Genomic DNA, 14,207 nt, shown 5'->3' on the forward strand with positions numbered 1-14,207 from the left:
TTGTTTTTTTTTTTTTTTTTTTTTTTTTTTCTATTTTGTATTATTCACCTTTTTTTAAGAGAAAATGAAAAAAAAAGACAAAATTAATTAATATTGACTCACGGTCTAGATTTGGATAACTCAACGTTATAAAACTTGGAAACGAATTCATTTTGATTGAGGTATAATTTTGTCAAGTACACCTAATTTTACTTGCTTGAGACGAAGAATCGTAAGCTGAGGTTGACCGTTACAGCCTATCATAAGCTAAGGTTGACCGGTACAACCTACTTTAATGCTTAAATTATAATAAATTGAACTGGTCTCGAGCTAAGTAAAAATAATGTTGTAGTCCTATGTACGAAATGAATTTAGCTCTTTATAAAGAATCGAAAGATAATTATTAATCCATGTTAAGTCTATTTTATATGATACGACTATGTTACTTACTTTAACTTAAATTAACATATTTTATTCTCACTGGTTTCTAATATATATATATATATATATATGGATTTTAGATTCATGACGTGCATACCAACCGACCCATAATTTTGCAAAAAAAAAAAAAACAAACAAACAAATAAGGATGTGTTATTTAGGTCTTTTCCCCAAACACGGGCTACACAAGTACTCTTCACGAACTTGAATACAAATTCATGTTACCTAGCTCTTCTCTTCTCCCCGAACATGGGCTATATAGCTACTCTTTACGAACTTGAATACAAGTCATGTTATCTAACTCTTTTCTCTGAACACACGGGCATACAGCTACTCTTCACAAACTTGAGTACAAATTCATGTTATCTAGCTCTTCTTCCCGAACACGAACTATACAGCTATACCTCACGAACTTGAATTTCAAATTCAAAACGTGCATGCTGAAACGACCCATAATGTTTAAAACCGGTTATTATAGGAAAAACAAATAAGCATGGGTCAATTGAGTGGTGGATGAAATGTCCATTTCATTTTTCCAACCAACCAAACATACTAATAATGAATAAAAATTAAGGGGAAAAAAAAAGATGAAAGAGAAAGAGGAGCGTGAGATTCACGCGCTGAAAGATGAGGTTTGGAGTTGAAGAATTGCCGTGCAAAACGTGGACATTTGGTTTGAAATATAAGGCACGGAAAAAGACGATTAAAAATATATTTTTAAATCTAAACCATTCATTTTGGACACGTGTCAGTCACTGTCTTTCTTAAATTTTTCTCTCTCCCTCATTAACGACGTCGTATCGACCACCGCTCACTGTCACTTCGTCAGCCTACCTAATCTGACTTTTATTTATTGCTTTTTTTTTTTCTTTTCTCATTTTTATTATTTATTTTAGGATTAATTTTACTAATTTTATTCTTTAATTTCTTCTAAATTATAAATTGAAATTTAATATTTTTTTAATTTATAGATTTACTAAATAACAAAATATTTTAAATTTAATAGATCGATTAAATTTTAAAATTTGTAGGTTTTTATCTAATATTCTTTTAAAAATTTAAAAACTAAATATATATAAATTTCAAAATTTAGAAATAAACTTATATCTCTTAATTTTTAAAATATCCATAAGATTTTTAATTTTAATTATTAAACTTTTATTGATTTTGGATTTTTAATTTTGTATATAAATAAATAAAAGAAATCTTTTGGGATTTTAATTTATAAATATTTATTGATTTTGGATTATCTTTACTTTTTTTTTTCTTTCCCTTCTTTTTCCATCTTTTATAAATCACAATATTTCATATTTTTTTTCAAAAACATTATGATTTATAAAGTTGGATACACAAGAAAATTTTAAAGTTAGGAATAATTTTTTTTTAATACCTAACTTCTACCGTAGAATTCAATCAGCTACATATCTAGCGTGATTTTGATGATTAAATCGTCGACATAATTATTAATGATGCCGGAAACAATAAAAAATAGATTATCGAGTTGCCTTCACATCAAATGTGAATAAATTTTAATATAAAAACGTCTTACGTACCAAGAAAAATTCACGTAGCTATAGCTAATTTTTTATATTTAATGAGATTATTCATAGTTTTTCGACAAAATAACAAAAACAATAATATATTAATTGTTTGCTTTTATTTCGTTTTGCTTAAACTTAAAATTTACTCGTTAATAAAAATGATTTTTTAATTTTAATTTTATAAGAATTGATTATATTCATTAATTTCATATTATATTTTTAATAATATATTGACATAGAAAAATAAAAGTAATTTAAAATTTAAGAAATTAATGGAAATTAAAAACAAAATAGAGTCCCATGATTAATAAAATTCAATAAATAATTTTTAATATTGTGATTGAAAAACAATTTCTTAAAATTAGAATATAATAATTAATTTTCCTTTAAAAATAAAAAATCACAAAATCCACAAAAAAAAAAAGAATATTAATTATTAGTCAAAACTTGAGGTAGGTGAAGTGACACGTAACACATCTAAAACAGGCGAGTACCGACATTCCGTAGTCCCGCGAGTCGAGTAATATTTTCTCACTTTCAATTACTTTTTGGCCCATTAAAAAACAAGCGTGTAAGAGACGTATTCTAAAATAAGACAACGACCTTTTGCACTTATCTCATTATACCGCTTATCATATCGTATCGTGGAGCGTGATTTTATCGTATCGTCAATATCTCGGGAGAAACTGTCTATTCCGTATGGATCGACATTTTTCTAAACCGTTCTAATCAGACCCTTTCGTTTTTATCTAGAATGATGGGAGTGTGTGATTGTCTACATGCTGGTCTATGTTAACAAGTGTGGAATAATTCCACAGCCAATCAGACAGGAGAGATTGGTTGATTTTTTTTCCAACACATATTATTACATGATTGACCATTCTCGAGCCGAGTTCAATCTCTGGCAGGTATTATTTGGTCTCGAGTACCGTCCGTTTTTTTGGATGATAAAACCCTTTTTGCCAATATTTCAAATAGTTGGTGGATCGAGAATCTAACCCAACGAAGAGAACATCGACCACTATGTCAAGTGCACTAGTACAACAAGCAAGAAAACGATGCATTTATTGACGAAATCAAGCAATCAACCAAAAGAGCCTTCGCATTAATAAGCTAATGGCTAAGCAAGCTTGGTTCCTCGAACACTACTCAAGTTGTCGACGTGGTGGAAAAATGGCGAAAATAAACACAAATTTTTTTTAAAAATAAAATAATTATCCAAAATTTTGACCAAATTTATTGTTAAGAAATTGGGTGTGTATTTTTCATGGAGAAATTTCAAAAAAAATAAATTCTCCATTCTTAATTTTGCTGAAATGGTTTCTCATAAATTTGAATAAATAAATAAATAAATAAATACTTTTTTAATTCGTGGTTGTAAAAAAATATAAAAGAAAGAAAAAGAATTTTATTATTTATTATGATTAATGAAATTCCAAGTCAATGTTAGTTTTTGGTACACTACAAAATTAATGAAGATAGTGATTGGAGTATTTTTTATCAATTTAATTAAGACCGAAACTTCGTGAATAATATGATATTTAATGGTTAGGACCATTTATTTTGATTTTTTGACTCGCTATATATCTTTACAATGATATGATATTGACGACTGTAAGTTTAAATATCTCAAAGTTTTGATTGTTTATCGGGTAATTGTAATTAGTTTTATGACTTACGAGTATATTATCAAGCACGTATTGAATGATTCTTTAATTTGAGATTTAATTTCGGAATTTGCTATCGAACACAATTATGACATATGAAATATAAATTTCAAATTGAGTATCAAACATGTCCTTAGTATTTCGTTCTCGAGGATGAAATATCACTGACTTAAATTTACAAATATAGGAATATCCCGTAACTTTTTAAATTTTGTAAACGTCGAGAAAATTATTTCAAATATATATATAATAATAATAATAAAAAGTGTACTGAAATAGAACTAAATGGAAAGTGAATAAAATTGAAGGAAGACTTGAGATTCTAAAGGAGACTGAAATAGAAAATTAAGAAAAATTAACAAAAATTAAAGGATTTAAACTGTATTTTAAAATTAAAAAAACCCCACAAATATTTAAAAGAAAAAGCACGAATATCACATTTTTTTTATTTTTTAATTACATTATTATTATTATTATTATGATCGGTTTTTGAAATGATGCAAAAAAGTTGGAAAAGGAAACCCTAAATCTTGTCAAATGGGCCCCAAGAAAAAGGAAAAAAGATTCACTAAATAAATATTAATAATATTTTATATTTATTAAATTGTTTTCATTATTTGGATGGAAAATTACACAATTTCATGAAATTATTACGAAATTACAAGATAGCAATTACAATAAAGAAAGAACTAAAAATGAAATCATTATAAACCAAGTTTCCTTTCTTTTCATTTTGGTATGGTCAATTATTGTATATTTACTTAAACTAAAAATGATAATACACTTTTGAATCAATCCGTATTTGATTTTACACTTTTGAACATCATTTTTGTACGGTCAAAATTGATTTTGAATCATTGTAAACATATTTAAAAGTAATTTGGTAGATGAAAAAAGTAATTTTAACAATCTCAAAATCACTTTAAATAGTACATTAGTATTTTAGAGATAAGATTAAGAGTGGTATACACATGTATTAGAATCAAAAGAAAAATTCTATTATTTATCTATTTTTTCTTTTGTAAATAGTTAATTTAAATGTCATATAATTATTAAATGATAACTGTACCAACAAACGTCATATAATTATTGGGAAAGATCAGCTTGTTATCCCTAGAATAACTTTTATCCGTTGAGCGACGGCCCTTCCACTCGGCACCGTTGGATCACTAAGGCCGACTTTCGTCCCTGCTCGACAGGTGGGTCCTGCAGTCAAGCTCCCTTTTACTTTTGCACTCAAGGGCCCGTCTCCATCTGACCCGAGGAAACTTTTGCACGCTTCGATTACCTTTTGGGTATCAAACAATCTTATTTATTTTTTATTTTTTGCTAAATATATAGTTTCAAATCCCCTCGTTTTTTTTTCCCTTTAAAACAACATTATTATTCTAATCGATTAAAAAATTCCTACCAACAACAAGAACCAAAACATTATTCTTCTAATTGATCCCAAAATTCCCAACAACACCAATAACCAAAACTTGTCCCGTAATTTTGAAGCAAAAGTGGTGTTGAAATCACCAAGTACAAAAAAAAAAAAAAAAGAAAGAAGAAAGCTTGCTTTGATAATAAGCAAAGTGCATGGGAAGTTGTGAAGTTGTGACTTCTACGTACGCGTGTGGGTTTGTGTGGTCCATGCACACACGTGTGCCTATCCATGGAAGAATATGCATAGCTCAACTAAATAAGTTGCATATTTAAAACTAACCATCAAAATTTAAGCAAGGAATCACATTAAAGGAGAATTAATGGAAGAATTTCAATTTACATTTCTCTCTACCTAGCTAGATGTCACCATGATAATGATACACAACGATCATAATCAATGTAGCATAAAGAGAGCTTCCAAAGAAGAGAAAAGAAGAGAAAAAAGAAAAGGAAAGTTAGAACAATAGTTAAATTAGAAATTTAGTCTCGAACTTTCAGCTGTATATCTACTTCATCTCTAAACTTTAAAAGACGTTCAATTCTACACGATTCTTAAAAACTTTCAACAGGAAAGCAACACATAGTTTTTTAAAATTTTCAAATTTGTTTGACACAAAATTAAAATTATACGAACCGATTACATACGATGGGGCTGCCATGAACGGGTTTGATTTGAGAATGATAGCAGTTTTTGCCTTCCAACTTTTGCAGAGAGGGAATCTCAAATTACAAAAAAAAAAAAAAAAAAAAGAGAAAGGAATCAGAGCCCCAACACCCCAAATTTTCTAAGCTTCGGAATTTGTGCTCTTACTTCCTAAAAGTTGCTACCTGTTTTTTTTATTGGTGTTGAATTCTAGGTACACCAAATTTCTTATATTCTAAAATTTCCGTACTGTTCTTCAATTATTTTCAGCATTTGGCAATATAAAATAAAATTATATAGCCTACTATATAATTATACAATTACATCATTTTATCCATGAGATACTAAAATGCAATAATTAAAACAAACTGAACTAATTAATTTTTAGTTTTTAAAAATTGTTTTATTTAATTTTATAAATAAGAATACAAAGAACAAATATAACTAAAAAAACCCTTTTCAATAGAATTAAAAGTGTATTTTGGAAATTGCTTAAAAACATTATTTTAGCCCTTTAAAACAATTAAGAGTACTATTTGTTTGACCCAATACAAGTATGGGAGAAATAGGGTACGATTGAGCAGAGGGAGGGACAAAAAATAGTGGGAAAAAGAGTAGGTAGCTTAGCTTAGCTATCCTAAATAATTGAACAATACTAGCCATTGCTTCTGTATTATCCTTTTTTTTTTTTTAATCAATAAAAATAAAATACATTATTCATATTTTTAATTAGTTTTTAAAATTTATATTATATCTATCCATGTACTTATAATAATAGAGAGAAACACATGGCAGTCAGAGATGAAGTCAGAGAAAGTGGAGAATCAGAGCACTAAAAATGACTGAACATAGGTAGTGAGGACAAGAAAAAGCGATTTTTTTTTTTTTTTGATAAATGAAAATCAATTTTTACATGGCCTTGCTTTTATAATGTACTTCAACTGAAAAAGCTATCATTTTCCCTAATTAAAAATAAATAAATAAATCAAATCTAACCTTGTCATGTATTTTAATTCTTTCTAGAGTTTCAATAAAAAAAAAGAGCGATAATATTAAAACATCTAACCTTTTATACCAGAAATTAGTAGACATTTCTGATAGTTGTTTTTTCTTACCACAAAAACAAGAACTAGTTAATCCTTCGCGCACCCACCAAACAATGCACAACTAAAAGTTCAAGAAACTATTAGACATTTTAAAAGTTAAAAGTGTTAAAAGTTAAAAGAACCTTTTAAACACGTAAATTTAAAATTTAGGACTTATTAGACACAAATTTGAAAGTTCAAACGACCAAAATTTCTAGCTTTTAACCCATAAACAAGAAAATAGTGACAAAATCCCTTCAGTAAACAACAGACAAAAGCTCTTATTAATGGACAATTTGGAAACGCCAAAAGATAAGTGGAAATAGTGAAAGGAGTGTGTAGGGAGGGAGTGTGCGTGTACCTGGTGGAGAAGCAAGAGACAGGCAGATATGCAAAAGGAAAAAGCTGAGAGTAATGGGGCAGGGCGGGGCAGGGCAGGGCAGGGCAGCACAGTGTAGGTGAATGGATGTGGAATCTTTACAATAGCGCCCTGTTGCAGCCTGCAGGCAGATAGATAAATCAAATAGAAAAAATGGCAGACAATGTGAGAAATCATATCAGTCTCATCTGTCGCAGTAGCAATGCCTCTGCCAATGACCACAGAAAACTTCAATTATTTCTCTTTTCAAACTTGTACCCAATCGCCTGCTTGCTTCCCCCAACAAAAGCTGCTGCTGCTGCTGCATTGTTTTTCTCCGAGTGCCTCACTCATGAACGCTTGCTAAATACTTAAGCCTCCAGGTAGAGTGTACCTACAGTACCTTCTCCTCCTTCACTTCACCGACAATCAAAATCAAAGGGTCCAAAATTTCATTGTCGTCATTCTATCTCCTCCTTTTTTTACTGTTCTTATTGTGTCCATGCCCTGCGATAAAAAAAAAGGATCAAACTACAATAAGAGTGAAACTTTAAAAGAAAACTTGAAATATAACTTTGGAAATTGAGAAAAAAGGGTGGTGAACAATTACATGAAAAGCACAGTAAGATATACATACAAAATCCAAATAACTTCTTTTTAAAATTGTTTTACAAAACAAAATTAAAAAAAACTACAGTAAAAAACAAAGTATTCGTTTTGTCTGTGTGTATATATAAAAGAAGAGAAAACTGTCATTTTTATCGTTCAAACCAGAAGCCAAGCAATGAGAAATAATCCAATTTTCATGTAAGCCGAAAAGTTATAAGTAAACTACCAAAAGAGAAAAAAAAAAAAAAATCCATCCTCACAGAACAATCATTGAGCTTCTTTTTCAAATTTTCATACCCATTTGTGGTTTTTTAATTTTTGTTAAGAAAAATAAAATTATCCCCTCACAAATCTTTGGTTGAATATACCTTTTAAAGACATCCAATCCCAGCCAAGTAAAAAAATACACACACAAAAAAAAAAAAATTGTGAAAATCTTTCCATATTTGAAAATTGGGTAATAACTTGTTTTCAATCAAATGAGCCACATTTTATAGTGAAACTATTTTGTAATTAAACGACTCCTGTCAATAAGGGCAAGAACTAAACTTAATATTATTATTTTAGCAACTGGTCTCAATAATCTTCACCAAGAAGAGAGAGAATTACCTGTCTTGATTGAGAAGCAGGCAGATACGCTTTTAGCAAACCAGGGCCCGCACGTCAATCTGCCAGCGCAAAGAGAGCAATGATGATGCATGCGTGACCCACCATTTCAACATTCTGTGAGTAATATTTGACAGTGTTGGGTGCCCATTTTGCTGTCATATATAGGAAGAATCCAATCATAGTTGTCATCATTGCACCCTGTAAATGTATTGTCACCAACCTGAAAGAGGAAAAAAGGTGATGGAGGAGAGTAAAGAGATGAAGCAACAGCTGAAGAAAAATTTGTGGAAACCAGAAGAAGATTTGATCCTCAGAAACTATGTGGAAACTCATGGCGAAGGGAATTGGGCAACTGTCTCCCAGGAATCAGGTAAGAAATTTGGCTACAAAAATGTCTAATAACCAATATAAAATGTGCCAGTCATTTCTATATCCGCTACTATATTCATCTTTCTCAGAACTCTATAGCACGATGGATGGATCTTTTAAAAATGTTACACATATATCAGGAATTAGAGTTTTCATTCATGTGTGAGTGTGTGTGAGTGTGTGTGAGCTTTCCTCCCTTGCCTCTCAGGTTTGATGCGAGGTGGGAAAAGCTGCAGGCTAAGATGGAAGAATTACCTCAGGCCTAATATAAAACGTGGGGAGATGTCCAAAGAGGAAGAGGATCTAATTATCCGTATGCACAAACTTTTAGGCAACAGGTCAGTTTGGTATTGCTTTAACCTCTCAAAAGCTTAATCCATACTTACAGTAAAGAGAGACAACTTGCTGAATGTTTGAATATTTTCAACGTGTTACTTCTTGAATCAGATGGTCATTGATTGCTGGTCGGCTTCCTGGTCGAACTGATAACGAGGTGAAGAACTACTGGAATACCCATTTGAACAAGAATGGCCTGCAAGATAAAAGAAAAGCTAATGACTCAAACAGCCACAAGAAAAATGACGACGACAACGACGATGATGTGAATAATAAGAAGCAGAAGAAAGTTATCAATCAGACTGGTTATCCTCAGCCACCAATATGCATTGACAACGGGATAAATTTGGCTCATGATACACAGAGAAGAAACCAGGAAGAGAAAAGAGAAGTTACAGAACCTTGGAATATGGATGACATAACAAGTTCTCATTATAATATAAACTCTCCAATAGTACCTGCAAATGATGCGACATTTAATTTTGACGACGAGCCTTACTTTGACCACCTCGATCCCTTCTTCCTGTTAGAAGCATTTGGATGCAGTAGTGTTCATGCATCACTGGATAACATGTAACTCATAATTCTCTAGGATTTGAGAAACCCCCCGTTCAGGTAGAGGCTTTTATTGTCAAAATCCTTATTCTTTTCAACCCAGTATGATAGTAAGTTGCGCCACCTCTTTTAACATTCAGAACCAAGCTTTAAATTCCACGCAATCTTTTCCTGGACTTTTTGAGCTACTTGTCACTACACTTGGCTACCTAGCAATCTGAACTGCACTTTCAAAAAGCATTTGCTAACAGCAATTTGGAGTCCACACAATTTTACAGCACGGAAGTTGAACACAATCTTCATATTCTAGATATCATTATTTCCAATATAAGTATAAAACAAGGAAAGTGGTAAAATGTTGGGGAACACAGGACGACTTATCCAGTTTAGGTAAAATGCTTTGGTGCATTTCCTTGTGAAAGTTGAATGAACAATAATATGAAAGCCTGCCCATCAGATATCATGGAACATTTATATAATATGATAGATTAATACCACCGTAAATTTTAAAATCCACACTTTCCTACAAAATTAAGCTATTTAACAGATATGCAATTCTCTGTTTTCCAATATATTGGACTACCAGGGCTTGTTAAGCAACAAGGAACGGAATGAATATCTCTACAGGACTTCATCTTGTTGAATGTAATATGAACCATCATCAAGAGGCAATGAGGGAGGGGTTCCAGGAGGGATGTTAGCAGCACCATTCTCTCCAGCACATACACATAAAGCCTCTGCATCCCTGATGGCGGCATCAAGGTCAATGTGACCACTCAATTCATTGATAAACTTCAAGAGTGTGTCGAAGTCCATTTGCTCCCCCATTATCTTGTTACGGTAGCGCTTCAAGATTGCAACACATATGTACAGATGCAGGTGCTCAGACAGATAATGAGTCCACAATACCTCCCATAGATGCATGACCTTTTCGTATTCAAATTCTCTGTATGTGAACGAGGAACATATTAGCAAGATAATTAAGAGAAAGAACACACGAGAAACTAATTCACTACCAATAGAAGTGATTTCCCATAAAATGAGATATAGAACTATTAAAAGGATAATACAACACCTGCACATGGTACAACTCAAAGAAATTTTAGAAGTATGAAATTAGCCCATCATACAAAGTGGTGGCTTGGCCTTCCCTAAGAAGGATGCCAGCTAAATTACGAGCAGAGAATTTGTGGCATGAGATTCAGTTAAATCTGATAAATCGAATATATTTAAGATGCTGACATTCAGGGGTAGTTTAATCAAGTAAGAATAGGCCCTGTCCGTTTCCATTCTATGAATTGCCAACAGAATGTTGCCGACCCAAAACAAAACTCCTTAGGGGTCTGGAATCAATCTCTTATTACAAATACCATTATGCTCTTTGATCAAATATTTTCAAATTCTTCAAACGAAGAATGGAGAATAGGGAAGAAACTTTTTAACAAAATTGTTGTCAAACTTGGTTTTCTAAGTACTACTGGGACAATTTTTTTAACCAAACTATGCAATCACTTCTTGGCACGTCAGGCAGGATGGCCTGTTAGGGCCAACTAAAAAGATGCTGGACAGATACTAATGGCAGGCAAACAACAAATGCGAGGATAGTGGAGAAATAACTGTACAATGATTTAGAAAGAATCTGATCCGGGTGAGAATATAACCAAGTTTCCCGTCTAAAAAGGAAAAATAAAAAAGTAAACATAGGTGATATGAGCCTGACCTTTTGAACTGTATGAGAACCCAGCGGAAGCAAAAGAAATAATTCAAGCAATCATGCTGGCTGAAGTAGTTATGCAATGGGGTATCTAACAACTCTACCAGCTGCCAAAGACATAGCAGAAGGAATTAGGAAAGAAAATGACACAATTTAAACATATCGTTGCATTGTAAAAAAAAAAACTATTAAGTAAAGTCAAATATTCGTATATAAAATTTTAAAATAAATAATGAACAATGAATAAATTATGTAATGCAGCTTTATTCAGAAGATGAAATGCTAATGCTAGATAAAAAAGAGAAGATTCTTATGCTTATTTTATTGTTTTTCTATTTCATTTACAACAACATGACCAACTATTGAGCAATAAAAAATCTCATAAAGACTAAAAACTCAATGTGTTTTTACAGAAACCAAGAAAGTTCCAATAAAATAAAATAAAAAGTAATGAAAAGGGAGATCCAGATAAGAGAAGGAAATCTCAAACAAGAAGATTAAAAGAGCTCTTCCAATTGACATAAACATTTGACAACGTATAAAAAACAAAAGGAGGGCATCAAAACATACACCAAGGGCTACACAACACATCGTGTTGTCTCAACTTCCTTTATCGACCGCAAATAAAATCTCATGCACATTTCTCCACTAAAACCAAGTACCAACAGGAAACCGTTTACTTAAAATTTAAATAATAAATAAAAATCAAGAAACTTTATTTATTTGTTTGTTTTGATTGAAACCAAGCAACTTTATTGTCGCAATATTTTTCCTAACCATTATATATAGACAGCGTGAATGCAATTTGCATGCGCATGCAATGAAGTACACGTAGGGGGAGGTGGGAACCTTGGAAATTGCAAAAAGTTGACAATGCATGCCAGTCTGATCACGATTAAAATTTGGTCCAAGGCGTTCCATTAGAGCAACAAAACACCAAAATGACTCCGACTCATCACCCAGAACGAACAATATTGGTGAAAGAAAATCACTCATACCCTGTAAATTATCACGGTAAAATCAGCAACAGTTCAAAGTAGTTGAACCAATGGAATTTGATCTGTGGCCACTTGATTTAACAAAAGCTTTGGACATGGAAATTGACAAAGAGTACTACAGAATAATTCGCCAAAGCAATTTTAATACATGAAAAAAGGTGCAAAAAAAAAAAAAAACACAACTAAATCCATCTTCCTGGTGTATAGAAAATGAAGAAAAATCTCTTCAAATGTCAATAAATAAAATGATATAACTTCCATATATTACAATTTGATGATCGTTGTTAAATGGACAACATAAACAAGTCTTACATATTAATTCCAGGATAAACGATTCAAAATAAAATATACAAAGGTTGAATAGGTCCATTTGAAAAGTCTGATAGAACTTTTGCATACCAAAGAACAATAACCACTTTTGGGTACTATGAGAAGAGTCTTAAACCAAGATAACCTTGTTGTAAGATCCCATTTTATTTTCCAGTTAACAAAAACACAATGTATTCCAAGTATAATTAAAAACCCAGTTAAAAGACATGGAAGGTAGAAATTTAGAACATCAAGGTTTGTGAAATTTATTTGAATTCTGTCGAGTACTTTCCATTTCAAGGTTCCTAAGAATTCCAGTGCATGAAATCCAGAAGTTACCATTTCCACTGTTTCATTCTTCTCTTTATATTTGATCTAGTTCCTAAGACGATGCAACTGTTTGACTTTATAACTTACACCTCCATCTAGGAAGTTTAATTCTATATTGCACACATGTACTTGCGACAATGCCAATGCCCTTAGACAGGACTATTAATAAATAATACGTCCTCTAGCTCTCTAACCGGCTTAAGAAAATCAGCTCTAAGAAATGCGAAATAACAGCATAAAGAAGCCTGCAAACAATAGCAGCCAACAAGAGAAAGCAACAAAAACAAGCTCACTCCAACACCAGCTCTAACCTACTTTTGCATATGATATAATAACCTTTCCTCTACATTTTATCAGAATTCTCGGAACTAGGTATCAGAATAGTCTTAGTCTCCTAGACATCACATAGTACATATTTATAGCCACATAGATGATAGAATTTAGGAAGCACCTAAACTTCAAAAATCCTAGTTACATCCTTGCCAACATTTAGAATTCAGACCTAGATCTAACCACTTCATATGCAGACATATTACAGTTAGGCAGCACAAGCAATGTGAACTTGAAATTTAACTCTTCCTTAAACCCTAGTAGTTTGGTTCAAGGAAAAGGTAAGTTCAAGCACAAGTAATGTCCTTGATGCCTGAACTATAACTATAAGGCAAAGGGAAAAAGAAATACCTGACAGTATCCAAGATCGAAATTATAAAATGAGTAGGTCAATAAAATATCGTGAAGAAGCTTCACATTAGGGTTTTCATCCCCATCAAAGAAAGAAAGTGATCGGTCTGTCCTCACCTTGGGAAAAGATTAAAAAGAAATACTTAGAAATGGAAAAAATCAAATTTAATTAATAACCAATTAAGAAAAACAAAGTATATCAATTTAATACACCTACCACATCTTTTTCAATAAGGCCTTTCCTCTCTTTAAATTTTGTAAATCTTTTTGCCTGCTCCGGGGAAATACTCTGCAAGAAAAAAAAAATATAGTACAGATATACACTTCACTTAGCGGGTCAAGGGAGAAAGGATAATTTCTTTATTTACAAAGCTACGCCTAGTAGAATGAATTCGTCAAGTTAACCTACAGAGAATGCCATGGAACAAAGGTCCCACAACAAAAAAATTTGAAAAAGATTCAATTATATTTTGTGATTGATGGACTAATCACTAGGATATCTTGAATGAAGTATACAATATAGACCGTCGTTTTTTTTTTTTTTTTTTTTTGAAT

General features: G+C 31.6%; 2 protein-coding genes and 1 long non-coding RNA gene across 4 annotated transcripts in view; 1 reads left to right on the forward strand and 2 right to left on the reverse strand.

Moving 5' to 3' along the window:
• Positions 1-7,552: 7,552 nt before the first annotated feature.
• Positions 7,553-9,461, reverse strand: LOC111450490. Its single transcript, XR_002711826.1, has 4 exons — positions 9,369-9,461; positions 9,116-9,261; positions 8,361-8,580; positions 7,553-7,649 (listed from the first exon to the last, which is right to left on the reverse strand). It is a non-coding gene; the product is annotated as an uncharacterized LOC111450490 (long non-coding RNA).
• Positions 8,598-9,870, forward strand: LOC111450489 (transcription factor MYB82). The gene is made up of 3 exons (XM_023090663.1): positions 8,598-8,730; positions 8,938-9,067; positions 9,177-9,870. Exons 1-3 carry the CDS (start codon positions 8,601-8,603, stop codon positions 9,640-9,642), a joined length of 726 nt encoding a protein of 241 aa, XP_022946431.1. The 5' UTR covers positions 8,598-8,600; the 3' UTR covers positions 9,643-9,870.
• A 184-nt stretch (positions 9,871-10,054) lies between these two features.
• The window catches only part of LOC111450488 (TBC1 domain family member 15), a 15,052-nt gene continuing 10,899 nt past the window's right edge, over positions 10,055-14,207 (reverse strand). For both annotated transcript variants that reach the window (XM_023090661.1, XM_023090662.1), the window contains 5 exons: positions 13,870-13,941; positions 13,653-13,769; positions 12,184-12,333; positions 11,341-11,441; positions 10,055-10,566 (listed from right to left, as the gene is read on the reverse strand). In XM_023090661.1, coding sequence (XP_022946429.1) covers positions 10,242-10,566; positions 11,341-11,441; positions 12,184-12,333; positions 13,653-13,769; positions 13,870-13,941 — 765 coding nt within the window. In that variant the 3' untranslated portion in view covers positions 10,055-10,241. The remainder of the gene's footprint in view (positions 10,567-11,340; positions 11,442-12,183; positions 12,334-13,652; positions 13,770-13,869; positions 13,942-14,207) is intronic.

Source organism: Cucurbita moschata, unplaced genomic scaffold (genome assembly GCF_002738365.1).
Source record: "Cucurbita moschata cultivar Rifu unplaced genomic scaffold, Cmos_1.0 Cmo_Scf00012, whole genome shotgun sequence".
NCBI classification, from domain to species: Eukaryota; Viridiplantae; Streptophyta; class Magnoliopsida; order Cucurbitales; family Cucurbitaceae; genus Cucurbita; species Cucurbita moschata.

Coding starts and splice junctions, on each gene's coding strand:
- LOC111450489 (XM_023090663.1), top strand. CDS start 8,601: ATGGAGGAGAGTAAAGAGATGAAGCAACAGCTGAAGAAAAATTTGTGG. Junction 8,731..8,937: donor AACTGTCTCCCAGGAATCAG/GTAAGAAATTTG, acceptor CTTGCCTCTCAG/GTTTGATGCGAGGTGGGAAA. Junction 9,068..9,176: donor CACAAACTTTTAGGCAACAG/GTCAGTTTGGTA, acceptor TTCTTGAATCAG/ATGGTCATTGATTGCTGGTC.